Genomic DNA, 13,953 nt, shown 5'->3' on the forward strand with positions numbered 1-13,953 from the left:
GAACGTCCCTTTCTCTTGTTGTATTCTCTTAGTTTCCTGTTTACAGCCCAAAGCCATACAGGTACAGATGTATCTAGAGCTTGGAAAAAAATACTTTCTCAGATGGCACCTCTCACTATCCCCCAAGGCAGAATGTCCAGTGGCTGCACTGGCTGAAGGTGGGGTGGGGGGTCTAGGGTTTGCAAAAAAAAAAATTACTTTTCCAAGTTCTACGTCTATCATCTGTTCTTTCTAAGATTTAGGCATTATGTCTGCTTTCCTTAGTTTCACTGACTTAACTGCAATTAATATATTCTGGATGGTGATGTAAAAGCCAAAATCTTTTTGCATGAGTTACGTATATATGATGCTTTGATGTTTCTTTTCCCTTTTTAGACTGTGTCAGTCTCTGTTTCTGTGCTGACTCTCAGTTGCATTGCATTGGATCGATGGTATGCAATTTGTCATCCTTTGATGTTCAAAAGTACAGCCAAACGGGCTCGGAACAGCATCATCATTATCTGGATTGTGTCCTGCATAATAATGATTCCCCAGGCCATTGTCATGGAGTGCAGCAGTGCGTTTCCGGCATTAGCCAACAAAACCATCTTATTTACTGTCTGCGATGAGCACTGGGGAGGTGAGTAGGGTTCGTCCTAAGCCTGGAATTTACCACTGCTATTATGGAAGAAAAGCCTTGGCTAGAATGCTATTGGGCCACTACTTGTTGGAGTTTGCCAGGAAGAGGGAAAAGAGCATGGGTATAAGACTGTGGAAGAAGTAAGGTGTGGGAGAAATAGGCCACTGGGGGATGCAAGTTTTTCTTTGCAACCCTATAGCATTCCTCTGTGACCTTGAAAAAAGTGCAACCACTAGTGTCAGTGTACTAGTAATATTTCAGTGTGTATATTTTACAAACCTACTGTCTCCAATACTGTTATTGGGTGTTGATAAAACTGCTCATTTGCATAAGCTTGTGTGATACTTAATTGCCTTTCACTGTCTCTGATCCCTAATGTGCAAAGCAGTTTTCATAGGTGACACATAGGAGCATATTTCTTCTTACTGTTCATTCAAGGGCTCTCTGTCTCAGAGTTTTTTTCATATGGCCTAAAATTTGGGAATCTCAAGAGCTGTCCAGGAAAGCAGCCAAGAATGTGGATAGCTGCTCACACAGGCTGGTGAAGTTTTAAGGCTGTCTTCTTTCATGCGAGCTTGCCAGTAGTCCATTTATTAAGATCAACCTTAGAATCCCACCTTTGGGACCTATGACTGTCAGGAGTGAGAGCTGAAGATAGGGCCTTTTGGATGGTTGCAACACAACTTTGGAATGCCCTTGCCAGCGAAGTTCACTGATGGCTAATCTTCCCTGTTTCAGTATTTAACTTTTGTTTTGCTGTGGTGGTCAAACAAGTTTCAGTCTGTAACAATTCTTCAGTCAAGTTCAGATGTTTGGCATCCCATTCCCACTTGTCTGTGGGAAGTTGTCAGCTGTGGGATTACAACTTCATGGGGTTGCAAAATACACTGATGGGAAGAGGCTGCCATGATTTGTCACAGAATCTTGGAAAACAGAGACTCCTATAGCCATGCAAATATCTACAGCTGTAAGCATAGTGGGGTAGGGAACCCATTTGGAGTAGTAAGTTAGTTCTCCCTCAGCTCCAAGTATTTTGGGGAAGGCAAGAGGGAGCAAAACTGGGTGCACTCTGCTGGTGCTTCAAGAGGCAGCTGGGTGCTGAAATCAGCAAAGTGTCCCTCACTCTCCTCTTCCATCTTAGCACTGGAATGGAAAGAAAGAAAGCAAATCTGAATGCTCTTAGCCAATACTTCTTGATGAATCATCTCACTCCCAAACTCACTATTCAGATGGTTCTTGCAAAGTCAGATAACTATGCTTTGGTCCCCTTTGAAGCTCCCATCTCGTGCTCCTTCTGAGAGTGCAGAGGGGGAGCAGTGACTTCAGGCTGGGGATTTAATTGGGCCAAATGAGTCCACAGTTACACACTCAGCACCGCCTTGTGAACCCATAGCATCTTCATCAGCAGCTCCACCAGAGCTTGGAAAGATACTTTCAGTTACATTCACAGCCTAACACCCCTAAAAGTAGTTACTGACTTTTATGTTTGCAAAACTAGAACCAAATATCACACTACCACAAAACTGCTCACCTGTGGTACAAGGAAATACCTAAATAGTAAGCCACACATCCTTATACTGTAACTCCAAAGGGAACCAAACTAGTGAAGTTATCGATTAATACTGTAACAATTAATTACAAATTGATATTTATTTGTCACTAGTTATTTCTTACACACCACTCCTCGGCAAGTCCAAGATCTGGTCAGAATTAGAGGATTAATCGTGTCACATAAAAGCCACCCATTGTTTTAAAAAGTCAAAAGTGGGCTATTGGGGCATGCACAGGACCCACATATTTATTGTGTTGGGTTGTATGTGCTACAAAAAAAAAAACCTAAAATAATTGAAAATGTACTTTTGGTTCTCAAAGATGGGCATTTTTATGTTAAAAATGCAACTTACTGAAAGGTAAATTACTGCACCTGGAGGAATAAAATTTCACCCTCTTTTTTTTTGTGAGATAGAGGTCAGACTGGGGATTGTAAAAGTATCAAATGCCACAAACACAACCCTGGGAGGGGAGCACATGTGGGCCCAGGGCTTCGCCTTGTCCACTCTTGTTTGTCCTCAGCAGCCAATACAGAAGGATTTGCTGCCCTTGGCATGGAGGCGGTCAAGTCTCCCTCCTGCTTTCTCCTCCTGTCAGTCAGGTGTAATTGTGGACATAGGTGGAATCTTTCATTTTACTTCAAGAGCAAAGATCCTTAAGTGGCTGTCATGAGAAATATGTGCCTGGGGTTTTCTCTTTGATGTCCTGATTCCAAATGCTTTCCTTACCTCCACTTCAAAGGAAGAGACTAGTTCTATATCCATCCTGATCCATCATCAGCTGGGTCAAAGCTTGGGCTGCTTCTATGATTTTTTCCTTCTTTTTTTCAAGTTAAGTTGTTAAATTAGAAACTATAAACCTCCCAAAAGGCTGTTGTAATAAATGTTGCAATCATGCTTGCCCTAGGCTGCCTGAAGGTCACCACATAGGCAGGTGGCAGCGGCGGCGCTTTATGAGATTCCCCCTCCCCCTCCCCTCCAATCCTGCCACACTGAGAGCTCAAATACTTCAGATAATTGTAATTTCTCCTGCAGTAAAATTTCAATTACAGCTGTGATTCCCTGAGATGTAAATCTCATTAAGGAAGGTCTCATCCTTTTCAGGCCTAGGCATTTACGGAATGTCCCTTTGTATGAGCAGTAGATGTATGCACATTGGGCCCAGGCACTAGGAACAAAACCAGTTCTTCTGACCCAGTACATGGGAAGAAAACAGATGAAATGAGAAAATTTTTACAACAGCAGATAATGACAGCTGGTAATTCATGAATACTGATGAAGTCTGAAAAGCCAATTTCTCTGCAAATGGTCCTCTGATGTTTTGGTTCTGATCCTTCTACTCCAGACTCCACTGTAGAAGCTTTCCAACCTTCCAGGACCCTCCTGGTTTCATCTCCAACCCATTAGCTTCTAACCAGAATTCATTCATCATGCCCTGGTGCTTTATTTCTTTTAAACCATTTAATAGTAGGCATTACTTCTTCATATATAATGGGTGACTTCAGAAGATTCCCGTGTCTTCTTCCACCATGCAAGTGGAAGGAAGACCTGGATGGAAGGAAGTTCCGGGGGCAGCACTCCGGAGAGCATGGTGAGACCTGGAGGGCAGGAAGTGGAACAGGGGAGCCTCAGCAGGTCTGGAACTGAAACAGGCCACGAAGTCATCCAGATGAGCCCCAGAGCACCCCCAGGAATGCACTCTGGAGCGCTGCCCTCGGAGCTTCCTTCCATCCAGGTTTCCTTTCCAGCCAAGGGAGGCCCAAGCTTTACGGTTCCTGCTGCTTCCATCAGGCCTGGACGAGCCCCTCTGACAGCCTCAGTGGTCACATGCTTGTCCAGGCCTGACAGAGGCAGCAGGAACCGTAAGGCTTGGGTATCCCTTGGCTGGAAAGAAGACTTGTAAGCTTATCTCACAGGGCCTGGAACGGGTCTGTCGCGTTACAAAAGGGGGTGTGAAGGAAATGAGAGGCAGCAAAGAACACTGTTTACTGCACAGGAGAACGCCGCTGCCACCGCCAGAAGTTCCCATCACATTTCGGATGCAACCCAGAGGGGATGATTTTCAAGAATGCTTCTAAACCGTTCCAGGGGCCTGTGTGATAAAGCCTTTTGATGGAAGGAAGGCCAAGGGTGGTGCTCCAGAGTGCATACCTGGGGGTGCTCTGGGATCCATCTGGATGACCTCGCAGCCCGTTTCAGCTCCAGGCAGAATTGGGAGGTTACTGGCTTTTCAGACTTCAGTGCCCATTCCTGGGGGTGCTCTGGAGCCCATCTGGGTTACCTCTTGGCCCATTTTGGCTCCAGACCCACTGAGGCTCCGCCATTCTGCTTCCTGCCCTCCAGGCCCCACCAACAGAAGGAGAAAGAGTTGGAGGAGGAGGAAAGGAAGGCAAGGTAGGCTTTGGGTTGCTGGGGAGGCAAAGTCCCATTATCCCCAATGGTCATGCAGCCATGTGGCCGTGCCACCATTGAGGTCGATGGGACTTCAGCATATATGGATTTTGGCATATGCGGGGGGATCCAAAATGGATCCGCATATGACGAGGACCCACTGTATTAACGGACAGTTTTGGATATCTTCAAGCTATAATTTATCTACTTACTTTAAAAAATTGTTTTGCAACATCTGGCCTTCGTAACTTGATCTTTCATTTTATACCATTGCCTTCATAAAACATGCCTACAGGGTCAGTTTGGAAGTAGCTAGCAGCAGAAGTTTTTTGGGGGTAGCATAGGTAGAATTGCAACATTTCAAGATATTCTTTTATGAAGCAGAGTTTCTGTTCTGCTGGTAATAGAATTAATAGCCTGTAATCACTTTTCAGAATTATGCTCTGAGTAATTCCAGTGAAAAACCTATTTCACCCCATACTTGTTTGGGATCATATTTGTTAAGGATTCTACTGTTGTTGGCTGTTGTAGGCCAGCCTTGTGTTTAATTTTGCTCCTGTATTTTTGTATGGAATTACAGCAACTACAGAATTCTTATGCTTGCCTTAATGAGCCAGATAATTCTATTCAGGTTTGCTATTCACTCACTAATTGGGCAGTAAAACATGCTGTGATGATTTGTTCTATTCTACTATTGGGCAGCTAGGGATAACGTGCCAGCATCTGAATTACTGGAGCATAGCTGCTAGAACACCTCTCATTTGCACGACATTCTTTAATAATTTAAACTAAATATTATGCACACTAGAATGTTAGAAATGAATCCTGAATATACCAAAGCTGCAGTACTAGATACCTGAAGCTAATTATAAAGCTGGAAGAAGTCCACAGCCATACATACTTGGATATTGCTGGAGAGGCAAGTCTTTTACAAATGAAGAGATACCCCGTCCAGTCTTCAAACCAATCAGTTAAGGGAAGAACTGGAGATCAATAGCAAAACATATTTCTTAGGCAATCTCAGGTGCAATCTCCTGGGATCTCTAAGGAGGAGGAGGAAAGACTCCATTCTGAAACCTTGGAGAGTTGCTCTCAGTAGCCAAGATTCTAGACTGGAGTTGTGTAGTAAGAAGCACAAAATATGGTTGTTTTATTGGTTTAGAAGAAAAGTCCAATGCATTTTGGCCTATGTATACTCTTAAAGGTATACTCTTTGGGTGCTTTTTAGAATCAAAGTTCAGAAATAACCCTAACACTAGTCCTAACCCTAACATTGAAAAAGCTTATACACAATGTATAATATGTTGGGCTTTTAAAAAAATTAACAAATCAAGCATCTTTCAAGCATCTTGAGATGTCTCCAGTTTCTTCTATAGATTTCATTGGATGCTTCCCAGTTCCTGCTTCTTTTGATTGTGATATACAACCCTTGTGTTGAATGATAGTGTTGCACACCCAAATGTGCAATCAAATGCACAAGCAAAGGAGTACTACCACAAATTTCAGCTGGGGCAGATGGATATGCATTGGCTGAGAAAGTGCATTCATATGTACAACTCTGCTTTCTCAGCCTTGAACTGAGTGCAGACCTGCATCAGACAAAAATGTGCAATTACTTTCATTAGGGAGCCTACGGAAGTGTATGACACCAATGGTATTACAGCCAATGCATGCATGCAATTCTTGCAGTAGATGGGTCAGTGATGTGACTCATAGGCCAGGAACAGGCGAGCCAAATGCACCATGCTGGTGCCAATTTTAGGGATAGGGACCGCGCACCAACCACACTTTTCCTAACCTTAGCACAGTCTGGCGGCGTCACTCCGGTGCCATAAAAAGTACTTGGAAATACTGGGTTCTTTTTACTCTGGAGGGAAGCCGTGCAGTTTGGCGGCTGCGTCTTCCCTCTGGAGGAAAATAGGCCACCAGCAGGCTGCCCCTTTGGGTTGGTCTGTATCGCACCATAGTCAGAATCTGGAAAAAATACTTTATTGAACTGCAGTATAGGCAGCAGTCATAGTGACTAGAAAATTCTGGGAGTAACTATGCAAGCTCTGTTCTTAATAAGGCATATTCTTATGTACCCAATGAGAACATCTCAAACATCCCACCTTCCTGGCTCCCAGCTTGTTCTGATGCACTTCACTGAAAGACATAATCACTCATTATAGGTGTCACCACTAGCAAGTGTGGCTATTAAACCACCATCTGAAGCTGACTTTCTCAGATTAGACAGCGGTCAGTTGGAGACTTTCTGTCTTGATCACTCCATGAAGAGAAAAATGGGATGATGTGCTCAGCCCAATGGCTTACTGGCATGATAGTCTGAACTAACTGAATAAATTTGGACGGTGCATTAACACTGCATTAATAATAAAACTGATTTTATTTTAAACTGCTTAGAAGTCTTTGGATATGGGGCAAGATATAAAGATTTTGATTAATAAATGAAATAAAAAGTAAGTATGAACAAGCAAGCATAGAGGGCATCAAGAAACATTATTTATGAATGTTTTGAATTTCTTTTCAGCGGAAATCTATCCCAAACTGTATCACACCTGTTTTTTCTTGGTAACATACATGGCTCCCCTGTGTCTTATGGGACTGGCCTATTTACAGATATTTCAAAAGCTGTGGTGCCGACAGGTAAGTTCTTTTGCTCTGATGTCTCTTTATGTGACCCATGTTGTCTCCTGAATGCCAAAATATTTATGTATTTCAGTGACAGGTACAATTGCATGAATGGCACAGACTAGAATAATAATATTTACATCTCAGAGAAAACGTATTTTGTTGCAGAAAGATATCCTTCTGTCCACACCCATCAAAGCACATGAATCAAGATTGCAAAGCTGAGTAAACACGCACATCTTATCTACACGCCCTTAGTCTAGGTATCTAATGATTAGTCTGAAGATTGGAAAAATGGTACTCCCTGCCAAGATGAGCTTGTTTTCTTCACGTTTGCAACAGTTATATACAAGTGAAGCAGTGATAAGAGAAACTGAAAAATCTCCAAGGATATAGACAAAGAAGTGATATTGACATCTCTGAACCATATGCATTACACTTCTGTATTGAGACTTTTGCTTGTTTCCTCTTGATACTAAATTAAATGCATTAGCTGGAGTCCTTACTATAACCACTCATGGAAAATAACACATCTGTGTTTTTCAAGTGTAGTTGCCAAGGTGAACAAGGCCGCACATTAAAGAGAATTGACCCAGCAAATCCTCTTAGCACCCTTTTATCTTCTGTGATTTGATGCTTTGATCATGGCATTGTTGGTTGTCAGCATCAGTGCAAGCCACAGGGCATATTTTTGTGCTCAGTCACATTCAGATGTTTATCAGTTAGCCCTCACCTTTGCAAACTTTATTTTTGTATGCATAAAATGTATCAGCTGGAATCCTGTCAATTAACACCAAGAGATTCAAAGTGCTGATTATGACCTTTGAAGCTCTACAAAGGTTGGGTCCAGACTGTATCTCCCCCAAGAGCCTGGCCAAGTTTTAAAACCGTCATTCTTTCTCTTGGTCTTACACCATCACAGGCATATTTGGTGAGGATGTGGGAGAAAACCATTTTGGTGGCTTTATCTACAGTGGCACTCCCATGAGGAACAGGCTGTTGGGCCTCTCTCTGCTCTCTTTCCACCAGCAGGTCTTTGGTTCTTAACTCATGTGTTGGAAGGATGTTTGAATGTGATATCCTTTGCTTTTCTCTTTTTAAATTACGTTTTAAATGTGCCTTCAATATAGTTTGTATAATAGGATTTTAACTATAATTTGTTGTGAGCCACCTTGGGTCCCATGCGGAGAAAAGGCAGGGTATAAATTAATGACATAAATGATCAAACAAACACCAACAGAGTCGGCTTGCTGAATGAATTGTTCTACAGTGACGCAACACACTAGCAAATCCAATTGATTCAGTAGCTCTACTCTGATCAGAGCTAGTAATATGTTTTAGGCCACTAATAGCTTCCACATTTCAGTCCGATCACCTTTGAGAACAGATCTGTAAAACTTTGGTTATTTTAAAGCTAACTTCTTCGGGAGATGGCATGGATTCCAATATGACATTCTTTAATTTTTCTTACAGTTCCCTCATATGGCAAGGCAGATATCTTGAAAGTGTGTTGCAATACAGTTGAGCAAATGAAACACCATTGCGACTGGCACTCATCTAATGTGGCTATTCAGCCTAAGAACTGTAGCCACCACAATAATCAGACCTGGTGGCTGCTGGCCTCCTGATGGTGCCATACACTGGCATAAATATGTCTAATTAGCTGGTGTCAGCTAGAGGGAAAAGACCTTGTACATTACTGCCAGGAAACAAGTTGGATGACTTCTATTTGTATTGAATTTTAAAATATTTGTACACTCGTCCCCCGGGTTACGAAATTAATTCGTTCCGGCGCCATTTTCGTAACCCGGGGGACTTTCGTTAGCCGAATCCCCATAGGCGCTAATGGGGAAAAGCCGCGGCTCCGCCGCGGCTCCATTTAAAACAGCGCCGGCTTTTTTTCGCAAGCCGGGGAAACCTTCGTAACCCGGAAATAATTAATTAATTTTTTTTTTTTCGTATCCCGGGATTTTCGTATCGCGGCGCGTTCGTATCCCGGGGTACCAGTGTATTAGTCTCCTCCTTTCTCTATATCAGGGGTAGGCAACCCTTTTGAGCCGGGGGCCGGGTTGCTGTCCCTCAGACAACTGGGGGGGCCGAAGCCAAAAAATAAATAATTAAATAATTTTTTAAAAATTAAATAAATAAATAAACGGGACAAATGAAGGACAAAATTTTCAAATGGAGAGCACTTTTAAAATAAAAAATGGAGGACACGCGAAAAAATTTTCTGATTTTTAAAAAAATGTTAAGATAAATGCATGTTTCTGAGGCTTCTATAAACAATTGCCCCACCATGCCCCTTGTGCAAGACGCCAAAGGCCCCGGTGGCAATTGGCGGCAGGACCGGGCTGGGGCCGGTCCCAAGGCCTCGCCGGGCCGCATCCGGCCCGTGGGCCGCAGGTTGCCTACCCCTGCTCTATATGTATTGCTTAAAGGGGGTTGTAGACTTTTAGGAGAGCTGTCTGTGTTATTGTTTTCTTTTTGTTCAGCACATATGGTGCCATATAAAACAATTACATAATTGTATTTATGAAGAAATAATGAATAAATAGGCTGTTTGGAGCTAGGAGATTTTGTCTGCTTTCCCTTATCACCATTGTGCTTTCAGCCATTCCCTCACAAAACATCCATGTGGCCATGCGTGATCTCTCAATGTCTTTGTTGCCATCTCCTCTCAGATTGTTCTTAATTGTAATGCAAAGGGTTTCAAAATCAAAATGGAAATGCATGAATGGAACGAAAATGACTTTGCAAGGACTGCTTTCATTTTATCCATCATTAAGTGGCTGTATATAAAGTCAAATCAGTGTGTGTGTGTGTGTGTGTGTGTGTATGTATTATTATTTTTACAGAATCTAATAAATAATAATAAATAAAAAATTATTTCTATCCCGCTTTTTGCCAAGCAATCAAAGTGGCATACAACAAGTTAAAATAGAACCATATATTCATAGTACCCCCCATTAAAACAAGATTAAACAGTATAAGATTAAAAACTTTGTAACTGCAGGTGCTCAGATAGGGTACGACATTTTCCCTTGGTGCTAAATGGCAATAATTAAGATTCCAATTACTGTGCTCTGCCAGATTCCAGGAACTTCATCAGTGGTTCAGAGAAAGTCGAAGTTGCTGCAGTCTGGATCACAGACCCGAGGGCTAAGGACGTCAGCAAATTTGAGGATTAGTGCTGTGACAGCTGAAATCAAACAGATTCGAACCAGAAGAAAAACAGCACGTATGCTCATGGTTGTTCTCCTGGTTTTTGCTCTCTGTTATCTCCCAATTAGCATTCTCAACATACTGAAAAGGTAATCTTTATATACAAAGAGGGAAAAACTAATGTACAGGATGTTCTGGTCTACAAGCAACTGGTTGTGTTTGGGAAGCAGTCTTGGAACAGATGCCATTGTATTAAAGAACCAAGAAATTATGGTTGGATTTGCAGCTGTAAATCAGTTAGATAATCTAACAGCCATGGTAGTAGTATAATAAAAGTGAAAGCACCAAAAGTGCATGGAAGATATGGACATCTGAAGATAGCTCTCTCGTAACAAAACAGACTATTTGTCCATCAAGTGCAGTGCTGCCTCCTTTGAGTGGCGGGCAGTATTTATTTTTTGTTTTATTTATTTATCGATTTTGTTTCACACCTTTCTTCCCAAGGCAGGCCCCCAAGGCCTAAAAAGCAACCACATCTTAGATCCCTTCATCCAGAGCTGTGCGCCAAGCCACCCCCATTCAGTGCTGAGGAGTGTTAAATGTTCAGGTCGAAGTTTTCTGACCGAGCAAAATGGCGCCGCTCAGCACTGAATGGGGAAGGCTTGGTGCCGCAGAATGGAATGGGGCCATTTTGAGGATGATTTGCTGTGCGATAAAATCTGTTTTTTCCTGGTTGTGCATGGCCTTGAGAGTCCCCTTCCCATTCCCATAATGGGGAAAATGTGTGCAATAAGGTCCTTGGTCAGACCTCATCCAGAATACTATGTCCAGTTCTGAGCATCACAATTCAAGAGGAACACTGACAAGCTGAAGTGTGTTCAGAGGAGGGCAACCAAAATGGTGAAAGGTTTTTAAACCGTGCCCTATGAGGAACAACTTAGGGAACTGGGTATGTTTAGCTTGGAGAAGGGAAGAATTAATAACAGAGGTATGTGGGAAGTAATTTTTGTTCAGACCACAGTAGTATGTGCGCATTCCCCTCTGCCTGGCAGTGCTGTTGTGTGCCTTCAAGTAATTTCCGATGTATAGTGACCCTATCATGGGATTTTCTTGACAAGATTAGTTCAAAGGAGGTTTGCCATGTGTTAGGAAAAACACTCCCATTGATTCTGTAGAGACCTTCCCCACAACAGTAACAGCAGTGTAAGTATGTGAGGGAAGACTACCTGTTACAATCCCATTGAAAAGCCAACACCCCATTTATGGAATTATTTAAAATCCCTGACATGTTTTCAGGTGATACATTTAGCATGGTGACTCATCTCTAAGCAAGACAATTTGGGTGGTAAGGAAGTGCCAGGTGAAAGGAAGGAACCACCAAAAGACTGCTGGCGTGCCTTTTAAAAACACCAGGGGGCACTCCAGTTTAACAGGCAGAGGGAGCTCAGTGAGTTGAATGTGCCACTTTAAATAAGAAATTGCAACCATGTGCAAGGATTAATGTTGTTTCAACAATGGCCTGGGTTCATATAAGAGAACTACAAGTGAATCTCTGGATGGCCAGAATCCTGCTTGTGAACTATGCAAGCGACTGCACTTTTTCCAGAGTCATGGTGTGGTGAGGCTGGAAGGTGTTCAGTATCAGCCAGCTCAGTAGCCTATTCCATTGAAGTTTCTCTTCCTGGAATACACGCTGGAGCTACAGCTTTTGCAAAAAGCTGAATATTCTGATGTATATGCTAATACCCATCACTTTCTGGGGTGCTTTCTGCATGGGCCAAATAAAACACACACACCGTCTTTCCCGTGATTAGTCTGGATGGCATAGAGCCCAATCCCTGGTTCTGGTGCAAACTGTCTAGATGACGTACAGTCAGTTCAGCACCAAACCTGAGGTCAAAACAAGGTACCCAGCAATGTGAGTGACACAGACCTCAGAACAATGCCAACAATGCCAGGGCTGATCAGCACCTCAGGACGCATTGCAAACAGTTGCCTAGCATTGCGATGGAGGGCCCACAGTTATGGGGGAATGAAGGGTATGGGAGGCCAGGCAGCTTTGGAGTCAAAATACTCCGGGTTGCTCACAGAGTATTCCGGTCCATGCAAACCCAACCTAATTGTAGACAGGGTTCTAATTCTAATTGTAGCCAGGCTTCTAGACAATTTCTCAGATTATAGCCATAGGATCATTTATCGAAGATGTTTTCATACTCCTTTTGTCTGTATGTGCATAAGTTCCTGTTGTCATCTGCATTTTAAAAAATATGTAAAAATCTTTACACATTATAAAAAGCAAAGCTAATTTGAGATGTTTTCTGTTTTTTCTCTCCCCTTTTTGTAAGGGTATTTGGGATGTTCAACAATGCCAGTGACAGAGAAAGCGTATATGCCTGGTTTACCTTCTCCCACTGGCTTGTCTATGCAAACAGTGCAGCAAATCCAATAATTTATAATTTTCTCAGTGGTAAGTCAGTCAGCTACCTTTTGTGTATCCCATGCAGAAAGCCTTAGAATTAACTAATTCATTAAACTCATTTATAGAACTTTTTATGTTCATTCATATATGACACTGGAATAATACAGATGTTCAACTCTTAGTCCTCTAGTGGCTTTTATAACTTGAGGGAACTTTAAAATGTCACTTTCTGGACTACAACTTGCAGAATCTTTTACCCAGCAAGGCCGCTGGTTCTCAGGGGGTCCAGTCAAAGAAGTAAATTCCCCCAGTTCTGGGATGTGAACAGAGGACAATATCAAATGAAACTTTCACTGCTAGCATCAAGGATCCTAAATATGAGACATTCCTTCCACCCAGGAGAGGGGGAACAATAATATATAAGCACCCTGAAATAGTCTGTTTAGCATTTCACATCCTTTTGCCTCGTGTGGCTTTCTTCAAATTATATCAGTGGCCTGTAAAACGAAAAGAAATTTAGGATATACGTTTTGCACATGCTTTGTTTGTTGAAGCATATTGTTTGTCGAAGCATATTGTATTTCTCAAGTTGCCTGTGGTGTTTGACTTGACAGGGAAGTTCCGGGAAGAATTCAAAGCAGCTTTTTCTTGCTGCTGCTTTGGTGTTAGCCGCCACCACCACCACCCCTGCGACCATGGTCAGCGAGTCAGAAGACGGATAAACACTGAAAGCCGAAAATCCTTGACCACTCAAATCAGCCATTTTGACCATGGAACAAAGATCTCAGAGCATGTTGCACTGACCAATGTAAGCACGCTGCCAGTGAATGGCTCTGCACCGATTCACGCCTGCTAGCCTACTTCCTTCTGGGTTGATCAGCAGCTTTGTCAGCAGAATCTGAACCAGGTCACTACAGACTGAATTGGAACATCAGACTGTGAACTGACTGAAAGCCACACGAAAATACGGGATTTGTTTTCTTAAAGAAACTCCAGCTTTGTTTAGAAGTGTATGTGATTTTCATGGCATTCGCTTTTCAACTGTAAAAAAAAAAAAAAAGCCATCATTTGGAAAAGTTGTTAAATTATTTTTTTAAAATATCTTCCTTGGTCTTGTTTTCTGTTTTCTGTTTGGTTCATCTCAATAAAGTGTAGGTTCAGCACCTAGCATTGCACTACAA

The 13,953-nt window shown here is 42.4% G+C and overlaps 1 protein-coding gene across 1 annotated transcript in view; it reads left to right on the forward strand.

The window, feature by feature from the left end:
* The window catches only part of LOC149311477 (orexin receptor type 2-like), a 46,821-nt gene extending 33,193 nt beyond the window's left edge, over window positions 1-13,628 (forward strand). Inside the window, exons 3-7 of the mRNA XM_089529510.1 lie at window positions 376-619; window positions 7,091-7,206; window positions 10,282-10,502; window positions 12,699-12,820; window positions 13,387-13,628. Of these exons, the coding sequence (XP_089385636.1) occupies window positions 376-619; window positions 7,091-7,206; window positions 10,282-10,502; window positions 12,699-12,820; window positions 13,387-13,628 (945 nt within the window). The remainder of the gene's footprint in view (window positions 1-375; window positions 620-7,090; window positions 7,207-10,281; window positions 10,503-12,698; window positions 12,821-13,386) is intronic.
* Window positions 13,629-13,953: the final 325 nt, after the last annotated feature.

This window comes from Sceloporus occidentalis, unplaced genomic scaffold (assembly GCF_023333645.1).
Source record: "Sceloporus occidentalis isolate IW3139 unplaced genomic scaffold, rSceOcc1.0.p SCAF_6, whole genome shotgun sequence".
NCBI lineage: Eukaryota > Metazoa > Chordata > Lepidosauria > Squamata > Phrynosomatidae > Sceloporus > Sceloporus occidentalis.